The sequence below is a fragment of the Hylobates moloch genome, unplaced genomic scaffold, assembly GCF_009828535.3.
Source record: "Hylobates moloch isolate HMO894 unplaced genomic scaffold, HMol_V3 SCAFFOLD_2, whole genome shotgun sequence".
Lineage (NCBI taxonomy): Eukaryota > Metazoa > Chordata > Mammalia > Primates > Hylobatidae > Hylobates > Hylobates moloch.
The window spans coordinates 66,720,907-66,735,229 of NW_026652277.1; the positions used below are offsets into that span (position 1 = coordinate 66,720,907).

Genomic DNA, 14,323 nt, shown 5'->3' on the forward strand with positions numbered 1-14,323 from the left:
GACCTAGTAGAAATGTCTGATTCTACCATAATATGCTGTGTATCTTGACGGTGAGAACTATTTTCACTATTCTTGATATTTTTATGATACAGCACAAGTACCTAGCAAATTAGATACGTCTAACAAATGACCGTTCAATTGTTTAATAAGGTAGATAATTTACCTTTATATTTAATAATTTTAAAAGAAACAGAAATTTCTTCCAGTTTGAGTGTCCAATTGGTTAACAATCGTTAAAATTAGAATGTTTAATTTTCCCTTATTAAATATGGTAAAGTTTTATTTATAAATTAATAACAATATATTTCCAGGTCTCACTTTTGCATAAAATACAGCTTTATGGAATAATGGGAGTCCAGGATTTATTATAACAAATAAGATGGGATTTCAATATACTCTGAAACAGATTACAGATTTTTAATATGGTCACAATTTCATTTTATATATATTTTAATACTGAAAAAGGACCTAATAGGGCATATGGAGTAATGCTGTATTTAAAGAAGTCTGTATTTTTCATAAACTTGCAAAAGGATAGTGCTACCGAATATAACATTTGACTTTTTTGCTTAACAGCTACTACTTACATTTTAAATATTCTGGGGTTAATGAATCACTTTCCAGCAGATGAGTAGAGAGTATTTTATAAACCTCTGAATGTTCCCCTTCTGGGATAAAATTAAATATACTTTGATCCACAAGATCAGACTGAAAAGAAAATTGTTAAAAGTAAAATAACTTTAATGATTCAAGAGACAATTGCTTTAAAAGTACATAATCGCTATTAAACACAGCAGTTAACTTTCAATTATCTGTGAAAACCAACAAATGTCAAGTTATAGACCAAATCTCAAAAAACAAGATTGAGATGATACTGTCATCCGATCCATGACCAATATGACCTTGAAAGCCTGAAAAATTATTTGCAAAGCTGTGTTTCACCAAAATGTTTTGAACATTTCAAAATACAATGGGACCAAGAGAGTTAATAAGAAAAATCTCTGGCGACAAGTCATAGCCTTACCATATACTCAAACCTATGGTAAACAATGGTGGTATATCCTACTATAAAGGACTACGCACAAGCTAAATAAAGTGGAGATTTTGTTTTGGTGTGATTTCAATTGTCCAATGTGTCCTTTATTTCATCTTTTCCTGGCATTTATCCTGCATCCCATTGTACAAAAGCCTTGTGTTTAGTTATCCCCCCTCAAAAGGACAACTAATATGTTAAGCATTAGAATTCTTGTTAATACATAACTTTAATCGTGATTAATCAATAGCAATTTGACAAACATCAGGTTGGCTACAATGTGCCATGGCTGTGGAATCAAAGATGAGTAAGATAGTTCCTCTACTTAAGTACCACTGATAACAAAACTTCCATGACTTTACATTTGCTACTATGCATTCTACCTGGTTTCCTGTGTTTCCAACTGCTCTGTGGAATCCTAGGGATACTGAGACAGTATCTCAAAGACTGTAAAGGTGGGACTAGAGGGTGGGGAAGTAAAAAGGAGCTGTGAAGCAGGGCCCAGGGTCCTGCCTCTGTATTAAACTAAAGCAGTTCTATTTTTTGTTTTTATTTTATGCATCTGTAAAGATTTTGTTTGAAGAGCTCCACTGCTTAAAAATAAAAAACAAACAACAACAAACACAGGCAGTAAGAATGGCGAGAGGGGAGAAAGGGGTGTTGTATTAGGTTGGTGCCATACTTTTAATAACAAAAACCGCAATCACTTTTGCACCAACCTAATACTATTCTTCATATAGGCCACACATTCCCATCATTTCTTCTGTCTTTTCTCCAGCCCTCCAAGCCCACTCCATGAAGTGAAATGACCTTCCCCTCTCTCTACATATCTGTATCTTTCTCCTTTCAAAGACCAGTTCAAATCACTTCTTTCAAGAAAGCATTCCCTTAACATCATAATCCACATTAAAAATAAAATTCCTTTAGTATTTATTACTTGTATCATTCATTTCCCATTTAGCAGAATTCAGCCAACCATGGATCAAAACTATTCAGGAAAAACAAACAAAAAATGGATGGTTGTGTCGGTACTGAATACGTGCAGACATTTTTCTAATCATTCTCTAAACACTATAGTATAACACATATTTACACTGTATTAGTTATTATAAATAATCTAGAGATGATTTAATGTAAATGGGAAGATGTGTGTAAGTTACATGTAAATACAACACCATTTTATCTATGGGGCTTGACGATCCATGGATTTTGGTATCTGCAGCAGGTCCTGGAACCAATTCCCCCATGGATACCAAAGGATGACTATATTTTAATGTCTATGTCCTGTTGCCCTACAGGTGAATAAAAGGGGCCTCTTACATCTTTATCTTTCTCACTTCCAATCAAGGCACATTAACACCGTGCCTTGTGTTTAACAGTTATTAGTACAATAAATGATTTTAGACTAAGGAGGTATTTGATAATGGCTTAAGGGATAAACACACCAAAAATATATCTGTACTTCAATAAAGGATTTTTCTGGAAGTCTGAAAAGCCGCTACAACTAAAAGAGTGAACTAAAAATTCAGGCATGGCTGGGTGCAGTGGCTCATGCCTGTAATCCCAGCACTTTGGGAGGCTGAGGCAGGTGGACTGTCTTGAGGTCATGAGTTCAAGACCAGCCTGGCTAACATGGAGAAACCTCGTCTCTACTAAAAACACAAAAATTAGTTGGGCATGGTGGTGTGCACCTATAGTCGCAGCTACTCGGGAGGCTGAGGCAGGAGAATCGCTTGAATCCAGCAGGCAGAGGCTGCAGTGAGCTGAGATCCTACCACCACACTCAAGCCTGGGTGACAGAATAAGACTCTGTCTCAAAAAATAATAATAATAAATAAATAGGCCTGAATAACACAAATGCTAGAAAGTTGCCTTCTATTGACAAAATAAATAATCAAAATATAGTATATGATATTGATGCAAAAAATAATCTGATATGGTTTGGCTATGTCCCCACCCAAATCTCATCCTGTTGTTCCCATAATCCCCATGTGTTGTGGGAGGGGCTGAGTGGGAGGTGATTGAATCACGGGGGAAGTTACCTCTATGCTGATGTTCTCCTGATAGTGAGTTTTCCCAGTTCTGATGGTTTTGTAAGGGGCTTTTCCCCTTTTTGCTCAGCACTTTTGCTTCCTGATGCCATGTGAAGAGGGACGTGTTTGCTTCCCCTTCCGCCATGATTGTAAGTTTCCTGAGGCCTCCCCAGCCATGCTGAACTGTGAGTCAATTAAACCTCTTTCCTTTATAAATTACCCAGTCTTGGGGAGTCCTTTATGGCAGTGTGACAAGACTAATACGTCATCTTAATAGAAAAACATGCCACCAACTTGAAATATTAATAGGAACTAAAATTTTCATTTTTGAGAATGATTATAGTTTTCTACTATTATTTGTTACTAACAATTTCTTCTACTACTATTCGGTAAATTATGATGTGACCTATCTTATCCTTGTTTTTTCATCTATAACTTCATAGGATGTTTCGTATTCATAGATAAAAGAAAATGAATGCCTGTATCAAGAGCAGTACGATCACAAGCAATGCCTCCCCCAACCATTATGCCTCTCCTGCCACTTTAATAGGTGTCAAACTTTCCATTAACCACTACATTTAAAATCTCTAAATAAGGCTGACCATACTTTATGTGACCATACATACACTCAGTTCTCAAACACAATTCAAAAATAAGAAAAGAAAATGGTAACTACTTGGATCTTTTTATCTCCCTTACTCGTTTCATGAAAAGGAAATATAAGTTCTGCTGATTTACTTCTATGACATAAATCAGTAGCCTTTGTTTTTTTTTTTTTTTGAGACGGAGTCTCGCTCTGTCGCCCAGGCTGGAGTGCAGTGGCGCAATCTCGGCTCACTGCAAGCTCCGCCTCCCGGGTTCACGCCATTCTCCTGCCTCAGCCTCTCTGAGTAGCTGGGACTACAGGCGCCCGCCACCACGCCCGGCTAATTTTTTGTATTTTTAGTAGAGGTCAACATTACCATTTAGTGATTGGATGACACAAACAATTTTTTAAAATCTAGAAGATGTTAATAACAGAGGAAACTGGGTATAGGGCACATGGGAATTCTCTGTACTACCTTGTCCATTTTTCTGTACATCTAAAAATGGTTCCAAAGTTAAAAATGTTTTTAAAAATGTCCAGAAGAAAATGGGAAGGTGAGAGGTTTTCATTCAGGGAAGTGGTAATCAAACACTTCGATTCCAATGAGATCTATCACATGTTGCCTATTTCAAAGGGCAATTAAACTCACTAAAGATTAGAAAGGGATTTTTTTAAAACAGCCAAATCAAGTAGCATACTCATTTTCATACATTCCACAAATAATCACTGAGTGACTCTCCAAGAAAACAGCTAGCTCCTCTGGATACAGAGATAAAGTTCCTGCCTTTAAGAAGCTACAACTACCATAACTATCCAAATAAACAGAAAATTACAATTCTCTGTATCATGACAGTAGTACATACAAGTTAACAGTAGAACAGAGATGAAGGGCATCTAATTCTGAATGGAATTCAAGCAAGTGCCAAGAAGCAGGCTTTTAGAAAGTGTGAACACATTGCAAACGATGCTCTACGACTAGATTATATAGTTTCTGTAAACATGACAAAACACAATACAGTTATATATGGTTTAAAAGATATTATTATACTTATTTTAAACTAATTAAACATTATCTTAATCCTATAATGGGATTCTTTCCCTGGGTTTTCTTGCTATGAAAACAAATTTTTTTAAGTTGTCCAGAAAACTCAATCAGTCTGTCCCTTTTTCTGCCTATGCTAGTTTACTTATGTGTTGCTAATAATCTCATGTTTTACTCTCAAACAAGTTTTTAAATGTTGGGCTTATCCTACTATTTGAGCTTACTAGAAAATAAAGCCCCAGAAGAGTAGTAAAGTCAAAGTTATTTTCTGTATGAACCACAGAAATTAGCAAATTATGTACTGCGTGGCTTTCAACTTTAAAAAATGCCCCTTTAGAGCCTGGACTTTTAAGTGCTAAAATCCATTCATTCTCTTTATAAGGTATGAAGTATCAAAGTAATCAGAGGGAGAGAAATACCACTTTTCAATATCTCTTGAAAGAGATATTTACAAGCAGAATTACTTTACCCTGTTATAGAGATAAGCTATTTTTTTTTTATTTTTTGTAGAGACAGGATGCTTCACTATGCTGCCCAGGCTGGTCTCCAATTCCTGGCCTCAAGCAATCCTCCCACCACAGCCTCTGAAAGCATTAGCATTAAAGGTGTGAGCCACTGCACCCAGACAGAGAGAGGCATTTTAAGAGTAGTTATAAGTAACTTTAGAATATTTATACCATGAGCTCCATCTTCAATAACATCATTACATATTAAAAACTGAAAATTCCCCCCCAAAAGCCTATCAGTTGTGGCACAGCACCTAGCATGGTGTCTGGCACAGAGTAGATATTAATAAATACACATTAGAAAAAAAGTAAGCACATAAACCAGGTATTCACCATCCTAATGAAACAAAATACACTTTTCTAATTCTCTACCCTTTTGGTCATATAATGAATTAAAATATGGCCAATAAGACATTATCAGTTCAAAGTCACATAGCATAAAAAGTTCTGTATCTACTATTTTTAGAGTGTTTTTTATAAGTAATTCTATCGAGAAAAATATTTACGAGTTGCCCTAATTGCAACAAGTATCTCAGCAGAAATTTATTCTCAAGACATTCTCAGTGATTTAACATTTTAAACAGGCCGATTAAAATGGAAACGCTAAAAAGTTAGCATTAGAATAAAGAAGACAGGAAGAAGAGAGGTTAGATAAAGTGGTACGACCTTGCACTGCATAACAATGTTTCAGTCAACAATGGACTGCACATATGACCACAGGTGGCCCTAAGATTAAGGTGGAGCCGAAACATTCCTACTGTCTAGTGATGTCATCTGTTGTAATGTCATAGATCAATGCATTACTCATCCTTTGCACTTGTGTTTGTGGTGATGCTTGTGTAAACAAACCTACTGTGCCACCAATCATATAAAAGTTTAGCACATAAAATTATATACAGTACATATGTACATGATAATAAACAATCATCTTACTAGTTTATGTATTTACTATACTTTTAATGATTTAGAGTATTCTCTATTTACATTTTTTTATTTTTTGAGATGGAGTTTCGCTCTTGTTGCCCAGGCTGGAGTGCAATGGCTCGAACTCGGCTCACTGCAACCTCTGCCTCCCAGGTTCAAGCGATTTTACAGGAATGCGCCACCACGCCCGGCTAATTTTGTATTTTTAGTAGAGACAGGGTTTCTCCATGTTGGTGAGGCTGATCTCAAACTCTCAGCCTCAGGTGATCTGCACGCCTCGGCCTCCCAAAGTGCAGGGATTACAGGCGTCAGCCACCACGCCCAGACTTATATATATATTTTTAAGTTAACTCTAAAACAGCCTCAGGCTGGTCCTTTAGGAGGTATTTCAAAAGGGCACTGTTATTATAGGAGATGACTTCATGCCTATTGTTTCTCCTGAAGACCTCCAATGGGACAAGATGTAGAGGTGGAGGACAGTGATGTTGATGATCTTGACCCCGTGTAGGCCTAGGCTAATGTGTGTATGTTTCTGTCTTAGTTTTACAAATGTTTAAAAGGTTAAAAAAAGTTTTTTAAATAGAAAAAAGCTTTTGAAATAAAGATATAAAGAAAGGCAATATTTTTGTACAGCTGTATGATGTATTTGTGTTTCTGAGGCAGGGTCTTGCTGTCACCCAGGCTGGAGTGCAGTGGCACTATCACGGCCCACTGTAGCCTTGGCCTCCTAGGCTCAATGCAATCCTTCTACTAGAGCCTCCCGATTAACTGGGACCACAGGCGCATACCACGACACTCGGCTAATTTTTATGTTTTTTTAAAGACAGGGTTTCACCATGTTGCCAAGGCTGGTCTCAAACGCCTGAGCTCAAGCAATCTGCCAGCATTGGCTTCCCAAAGTGTTAAGCTAAGTGTTACTACAAGAGTAAAAAAGTTAAAAAAAAAATTTTAAGTTTACACAGTAAAAAAGTTATAATAAGCTAAGGCTAATTTATTATTGAAGAAAACATTTTTATATAAAGTAGCCTAAGTGTACAGTGTCTATAAAGTCTATAAAGGTGTACAGTACTGTCTTAGTCCTTCACATTCACTTATCACTCACTCACTGACTCACCCAATGCAACTTCCAGTCCTGCAAGTTTCATTCATGGTGAGTGCCCTATACAGGTATACCATTTTTTACCTTTGAGACTGTATTTTTTATTGTACTTTTTCTATGTTTAGGTATTTTTAAACATATAAATACTTACTGTGTTACAACTGCCTATAGTATTCAGTACAGCGGCATGCTGTACAGGTTGTAGTCTAAGAGCAACAGACTATATATACCATATAGCCTAAGTGGGTAGTAGGTTATACATCTAGGTTTTTGTAAGTATACTCTATGATGTTCACACAGTGACAAAAGTGCATCAGAACATATTCCCGTTATTTAGTGAATAGCTGAATATTAAGTTACTACAGATTAGTTATGACTGAGCTGAGAAAACACATGCTAAAACAAAGACATACTGAGAGCTCTGATTCCTACCCCTTTAACCACTGTTGTACACTGCTCTCAAAGTCCACTTCCTAGTGCTTTAGAATATTTAAAATAGGCATTTTAATAAGAAGTAGATTGTAGGATCTTTATACTTACTGGTAAATGTTCAAGTAATGAAGTTACACTCTCAGACACATATATTATGCTTCCATCTGTCATGATTGCTAAAAAAAAACCATCAAGAGCCTGAAATTAAACATAATGATATGTTAAATGAAAAGAAAAAAGTATTTTGCAGGACAGAAATAAAAATCTGAGATAAATGACAAAGGATTTAATATGGAAATATCTAAAGTTCTGTCAAAATATAATACTAGCTTTCCCCCTTTACAATACCTTGGTATGTATCTTTGTTCATTTTTAAATGTTTCTGGAGAAAAAAAGTCTCTCTCTGTCCATCTATTGGACAACTTGTCTCTAAAAGATAGAGACAATGTTCTACGTTCATCACTAGGTATATTACATCATCCAACCATGTATATACAGTATTATGGCTTATTTGAAGATGCTAATGTCTCCAAAGCATACAAGACATCAACAATGTTTTGTAGGCACACAAAGGAACACTTTGTTATTATCACGGATATGTTAACACAGAGGTGTACATTTGAAGTTTAAGGAGATAAATGAAGAATAAAGTAAAAGGGAGTAGCAGGAAATTAAGGTGAAAAATTAGACTGAGTTCATATCATAAAAGGCTTTGAATGTAAGGTTAAGACATAAGAATTTTATTCTGTATACAATGGTAAGCCAACAGAAGATTTTAGGGCAGGGGGCTGTGCTTCAATAAGAGTAGTATGGAAGCAGGGTGTAAAATGGATTTAGAGGGAAAAGAAAATTCAGTTAGGAAAATCATAGTGGCTTTTGGAATAATTAAGGAAGTTAATGGGAATCTGAATGAAATCAGTAGTATTAAGAATAAAGAAAGTACTTTGAGCAAGCACTGAGAAATGTGAAGTTCGATTTCAGAAGAGAAGTCAGAGTAGGGAGTACAAGACTTAATAAAAAAGCAATTTTGTACTTTATACACTACAAGGTATTTTCATTTGAGAATCCTAGGCACAGAAGTGACAGCTGAAGAAATGAGATCTACAAAAGACAAATCCTAGAAGAATTATCTACATATAAGGGATGAGGAAGAGAAAAAGGCCAGAGAAAATGACAGAGAAGGCTGGGTGCAGTGGCTTACGCCTGTGACGGTAGCAATTTGGGAAGCCAAGGCGGGAAGAGTCTGAGACCAGCCTGACCAACATGGCGAAACCTTGTCTCTGAAAAAAATTAAAAAATTAGCCATGTGCGTGGTGGCACATGCCTATGGTCCCAGCTGCTTGGGAGGCTGAGGCGAGATCACATGAGCCCAGGAAGTTGAGGCTGCAACGAGCCACGATCATGTCACTGCACTCCAGCCTGAGCAACAGAGTGAGACCCTGTCTCAAAATAGTAATAAAAATTAAAATTACAAAAAAGAAAATCATAGAGAAGACAGAATACACTGTCATCAAGGAATCAATGGAAGAGAGAATGACAGTGAAGAGGAGAAGAATGGTTTGGTATAAAATGAGATAAAGAATAAGAAAATGAGAAATGAATTTTGGTGATTTTCAAAAAGTTATATTAACAAGAAGGCAAGTCAGACTACAATGAGTTTAAAAATGAGTACAAAAGCAGAAGGCTATTACAAGTCACTCATTCATGAACTTCAGAAGGGAAGAAAAAGGCAAACAGTTCTAAGGGGGTGAAGTATAAGAGAAGGCATTTGAAAAAAGAGCAAGTATATTTGTAGTCTAAGGGAAAGGAAGATCCAGTGGAGAAGTAGAAGATACACAGCAGAAAAGATACTATAAGAGGGATTCTTCTATTAAAATGGTTAACACACTAAATTCTAATTTCTTGTTTATTTAAATGGCTCTCGAAAAGGATAGTGACCTCTGGTAGGAACCATGTATATATTATTAATCCTTGTATCTGCAGCACTAGTGTAGCACAAGTAAAAATACTTGCAGTATATAATTTATAGAGCTGGGAGTTAGAGTAACCTTTCCTAACTCTATGTAATTTGACGAATATATAGAAAATGGTACCCTCCCCCTTGTCCCTTTCTTTTGGGAAAGAAATCTGGATATCACGAAGAACTTATTTTGAGTAGATGCCTATCTTCTAGAATGGCTCAAACAAACCCAGTCTTTGCTAATATAGAAGTAGAAATCTTGTCATTCGAGCAAACTCATGAATTATTTTTTTAAACCCTTTAGTACAGTAATGCCAGTATTATTATTTCATAATAGGGTCAAAAGTAGACAACTGTTCGCCAGGCTCACACCTGTAATCCCAGCACTTTGGGAGGCCAAGGCTGGTGGATCACCTGAGGTCGAGTTTGAGACCAGCCTGACCAACATGGTGAAAGTTCGTCTCTACTAAAAATAAAAAAATTAGCTCGGCGTGGTGACACATGCCTGTAATCCCAGCTACTTGGGAGGCTAAAGTGGGAGAATCACTTGAATCTGGGAGGCAGAGGTTGCAGTGGGCAGATTGTGCCACTGCACTCCAGCCTGGGCGACTGAGCAAGACTCCGTCTCCAAAAAAAAAAAAAAAAAAAAAGAAGACAAGTGTTCCTCAATTTCCCCATCCGAAAGCAAGAAACAGACACTATTGTCTACTTCATAAATACCAGCTATTATGACACATAGATACTAGTGTTTTCTTCATAAGAGTATTGTAAGGATTCAGTGAGTTAATATATAAAAATTATTCACTTATTTTTCTGATTTAAAGTACAGGTTTAAATGTTTATATTTATACTCTAACATTTTCGAATGGTAACATTTCTGCTGAATACATAAAGAATTAATCACACAATTAATTGTCCCATCTAAAATACAAACAGAAAAATAACTCAAGTTGCAAAATACTCTACCTTGCTTTAGACTTGAGACGTGGCCATAATCTATTTATGATTATGTATTAACATAATCTATTTATGATTATGTATTAACAAGGCATACCTTGTTTTATTGTGCTTCGCTTTATTGAACTTCAGTTACTGGGTTTTGTTTTGCTTTTTGTTTTTTCACAAAGTGAAGGTTTGTAGCAACCCTGGGTCAAGCAAGTCTATCAACATCATTTTTTTAAATAGCATGTGTTCACTTTGTGTCTCTTGTGTCACATTTTGGTAATTCTTGCACTATTTCAAACTTTTTCCATTATTATTATATCTGTAATGGTGATTCGCCCACATAAGGTGGCGAATTTAAATGTTGTGTGTGCTCTGACTGCTCCACCAACTCACTGGCCATTCCCCCATCCCTCTCCCTCTCCTTGGAGCTCCCCATTCCCTGAGACACACAACAATATTGAAATTAGGCCAATTAATAACTCTACAATGGCCTTTAAGTATTCAAGTGAAAGGAAGAGTCCCTCATCTCTGACTTTAAATCAAAAGCTAGATGTGATTAAGCTTAGGGAGGAAGGCATGTCAAAAACTGAGACAGGCCAAAAGCTAGACCTCTTGCAACCAAACAAGTAGCAAAGTTGTGAATGAAAAAGAAAGGTTTTAGTGAACACATGTATGATAAGAAAGTGAAACAGCCTTATTCCTGATATGGAGAAAGTTTGAGTGGTCTGTACAGAAGATCAAACCAGCTACAACATCCCCTTAAGCTAAAGCCTAATCCAGAGCAAGGCCTTAACGCTCTTCAATTCTGTGAAGGCAGAGAGAGGTAAGGAAACTACAGAAGAAAAGTTCGAAGAGAACAGAGGTTGGTTCATGAGGTATAAGGAAAGAGGCCATCTCCATAACATAAAAGTGCAAGGTGAAGCAGCAAGTGCTGATGTAGAACCAACAGCAAGTGATCTGGGAGACCTAGGTAAGATCATTGATGAAGGTTGCTACACTAGATACCAGAGTTTCAGTGCAGATGAAACAGCCTTCTACTGGGAGAAGATGCCATCTACAACTTTCATAGTTAGAAAAGAGAAGCCAAAGCTGGCTGCAAAGCTTCAAAAGACAAGCTAACTGTCTTGTCAGGGGCAAATGCAGCTGGTGACTTTTAAGTGGAAGCCAATGTTCATTTGCCATTCTGAAAGTCCCAAAGTCCTTAAGAAGTATGCCCTGTAAATAGAGCAACAAACCCTGGATGACAGGACATCTAATGACAGCACATCTGTTGACAACATGGCTTACTGAATATTTAAAGTCCACTGTTGAGACCTACTGGTCAGAAAAAATAGATTTCTTTCAAAATACTATTGCTAACTGATAGTGTACTTGGTTGCCCAAGAGTGCTGATGGAGATGTACAAGGAGATTAATGTTGTTTTCATGCCTGCTAACACAACACCCATTCTGCAGCCCATGGGTCTAGGAATAATTTTGACTTTCAAGTCTTATTTAAGAAATACATTTCATAAGGCTACAGCTCCCACAGATAGTGATTTCTGTGATGGATCTGGGCAAAGTCAACCAAAAACCTTCTGGAAAGAATTCACCCTTCTAGATGGCATGAGAACATTTGTGATTCATGGGAGAAGGTCAAAATATCAACATTACCAAGAGTTAAGAAGAAGTTGATTCTAACCCTTGTGGATAACTTTGAGGGGTTCAAGGTGTCAGTGAAGGAAGTAACTGCAGATGTGGTGGAAACAGCAAGAGAATTAGAATTAAAAGTGGAGTCTGAAGATGTGACTGATTGCTGCAATCTGCTAATAAACCCGAACTGATGAGGAGTAGCTCCACTGATGAGTAAAGAAAGTGATTTCTTGAGATCGACTCTACTCCTGAAGAAGATGTGAATACTGTTGACATGACAGCAAAGGATACAAAATATTACATAAATTTAGTTGATAGAGCAGCAGCAGGGTTTGAGAGTACTGACTGTAATTTTGAAAGAAGTTCTACTCTGGGTAAAATGCTATCAAACAGCATTGCACATTACAGAGAAATCTTCTTGAAAGGAAGAGTGAATCGATGTGGCAACTTCATTGCTGACTCATTTTAAGAAATTGCTGTAGCCACCCTAACCTTCAGCAACCACCACCCTGATGAGTTAGTAGCCACTGACACTGAGGCAGTACCTTCCACCAGCAAAAAGATTAAGACTCGCTGAAGGCTCAGATGATTGTTAGCATTTTTTAGCAATAAAGTATTTTTAAATTTAGGTATGATCAGCATCTTTTCTATAAAGCTATTACACACCTAATAGACTACAGGGAAACAAAACAATTCATGTGACTCATTTTATTGAAATATTAGCTTTATTGCAGTGGTCTGGAATTCAACTCGCAATATCACCAAGGTACACCTGTATATTAAGTCACCCTGTGATTTCTTTTTTGAGGAAAATAAAACTTTCAAAAATTAAATCTGGACATACCTCTAACATTAATTGTGTAAACTCTTCATTACTAAGGAATGTAGGTTTCCAGTCCTGTCGAATTTCACTAGCATCTGACTGTGCAGTGATTTCTGTAAACAGATTGACATATTAGTGGCATACTCCAACCACCAGAGGAGTACAAAAGCCCTACAAGTTGTCTTGTCTCTTCCCACTCTAATTAAAGATGACAACCATAGGCATTAACATTTATTGGGTAGATATCAAGAGGTCCAGGTTTTGGTATGATGAAGTATTTGAGATAACATGGCAAGTTATCTCCTTGGATTTGGTCTCTTGGTAATACCAGTCTCTTCAGTTTTTCTCTTGGTGCTCTGATAGTTATGTTGTTGATGGGCCTGAGATTGCTTCCTATTTGACACAATGACCAAAGGAGATTTTTGCTCCAAGAATTTTGAAGAAATTCTTTTTTTCCTTTTCCTTCCCTTGCCATTCAAATAGCAATATCTAGAGCAGCACTAGGGAAATTAGCTGAAAAAGGCCAAAGAGGTCACTAGGTTTGCTTTCAACAAAAAAGGCCTTAGGCCTGCCTACTGCTGGGCAAAAAGCTTCTTCCCAATCTTAAGTGCTCTATCTTAATTAATCAAAGAGACTAAATTAACATTTTACGCAAAAACTTTACTACAGTAATATTCCCACGGTGATTTTTCTTAGTGTCCTCTTTGTACAATAGCAGAGAGCTGGTCAAAAATTTGGAGATCCCTGCTGTGGGACATACGTTTGTCACAATTATTACTATTTTATTTCACTACATACTTCTAATAGACTTAGTTATGAAAAAGCTATTCATAAATGATGAAACCTAGTAACAAATGTTTTTCTATTTTTAAATGTAGACATATTAAAACAAGCAGGCAGAATAAAAATCTATGTCATAGACTATATTCTACAAAATATACTCTACTTTGTAGTAAGAAGTATAAACTAAATTCTGATTTTATCATCAGATAGAGAAATACAGCATACTGTCCCTCATCAAAAGTTAGCATATTAGAAATGCCTGTAGTGGAATATGAAGAGTAACTAAGAAGTAGAGCTACTAAATGTGTGGAATATAATTGTGCTTTTCAAATTCACATCAATTATATACACTTGGGAAAAGGATTTAAATCCACAAACAAATCCAGTCAAGTTTCATTCAACATAGGCCTATTTTAGGATGATATGTATATAAAATCCTTTTACCTTAACAGAAATATCATTTTTGTGAGAATTATGTATCTGATTTTGAAAAAAAAAATTACCTAATGCCAAAATTCATCCTCTA

The 14,323-nt window shown here is 36.4% G+C and overlaps 1 protein-coding gene across 7 annotated transcripts in view; it reads right to left on the bottom strand.

The window, feature by feature from the left end:
- The window catches only part of CLOCK (clock circadian regulator), a 118,337-nt gene that overhangs the window by 33,131 nt on the left and 70,883 nt on the right, over nucleotides 1-14,323 (bottom strand). For 6 of the 7 annotated variants that reach the window (XM_058434363.1, XM_032151348.2, XM_058434345.1 and 3 more), the window contains 3 exons: nucleotides 13,036-13,127; nucleotides 7,764-7,853; nucleotides 588-708 (listed from right to left, as the gene is read on the bottom strand). In XM_058434363.1, the coding sequence (XP_058290346.1) occupies nucleotides 588-708; nucleotides 7,764-7,853; nucleotides 13,036-13,127 (303 nt within the window). Of the gene's footprint in view, nucleotides 1-587; nucleotides 709-7,763; nucleotides 7,854-13,035; nucleotides 13,128-14,323 lie in introns of those variants that run through there. The other variant, XM_032151397.2, reaches the window with a different exon arrangement.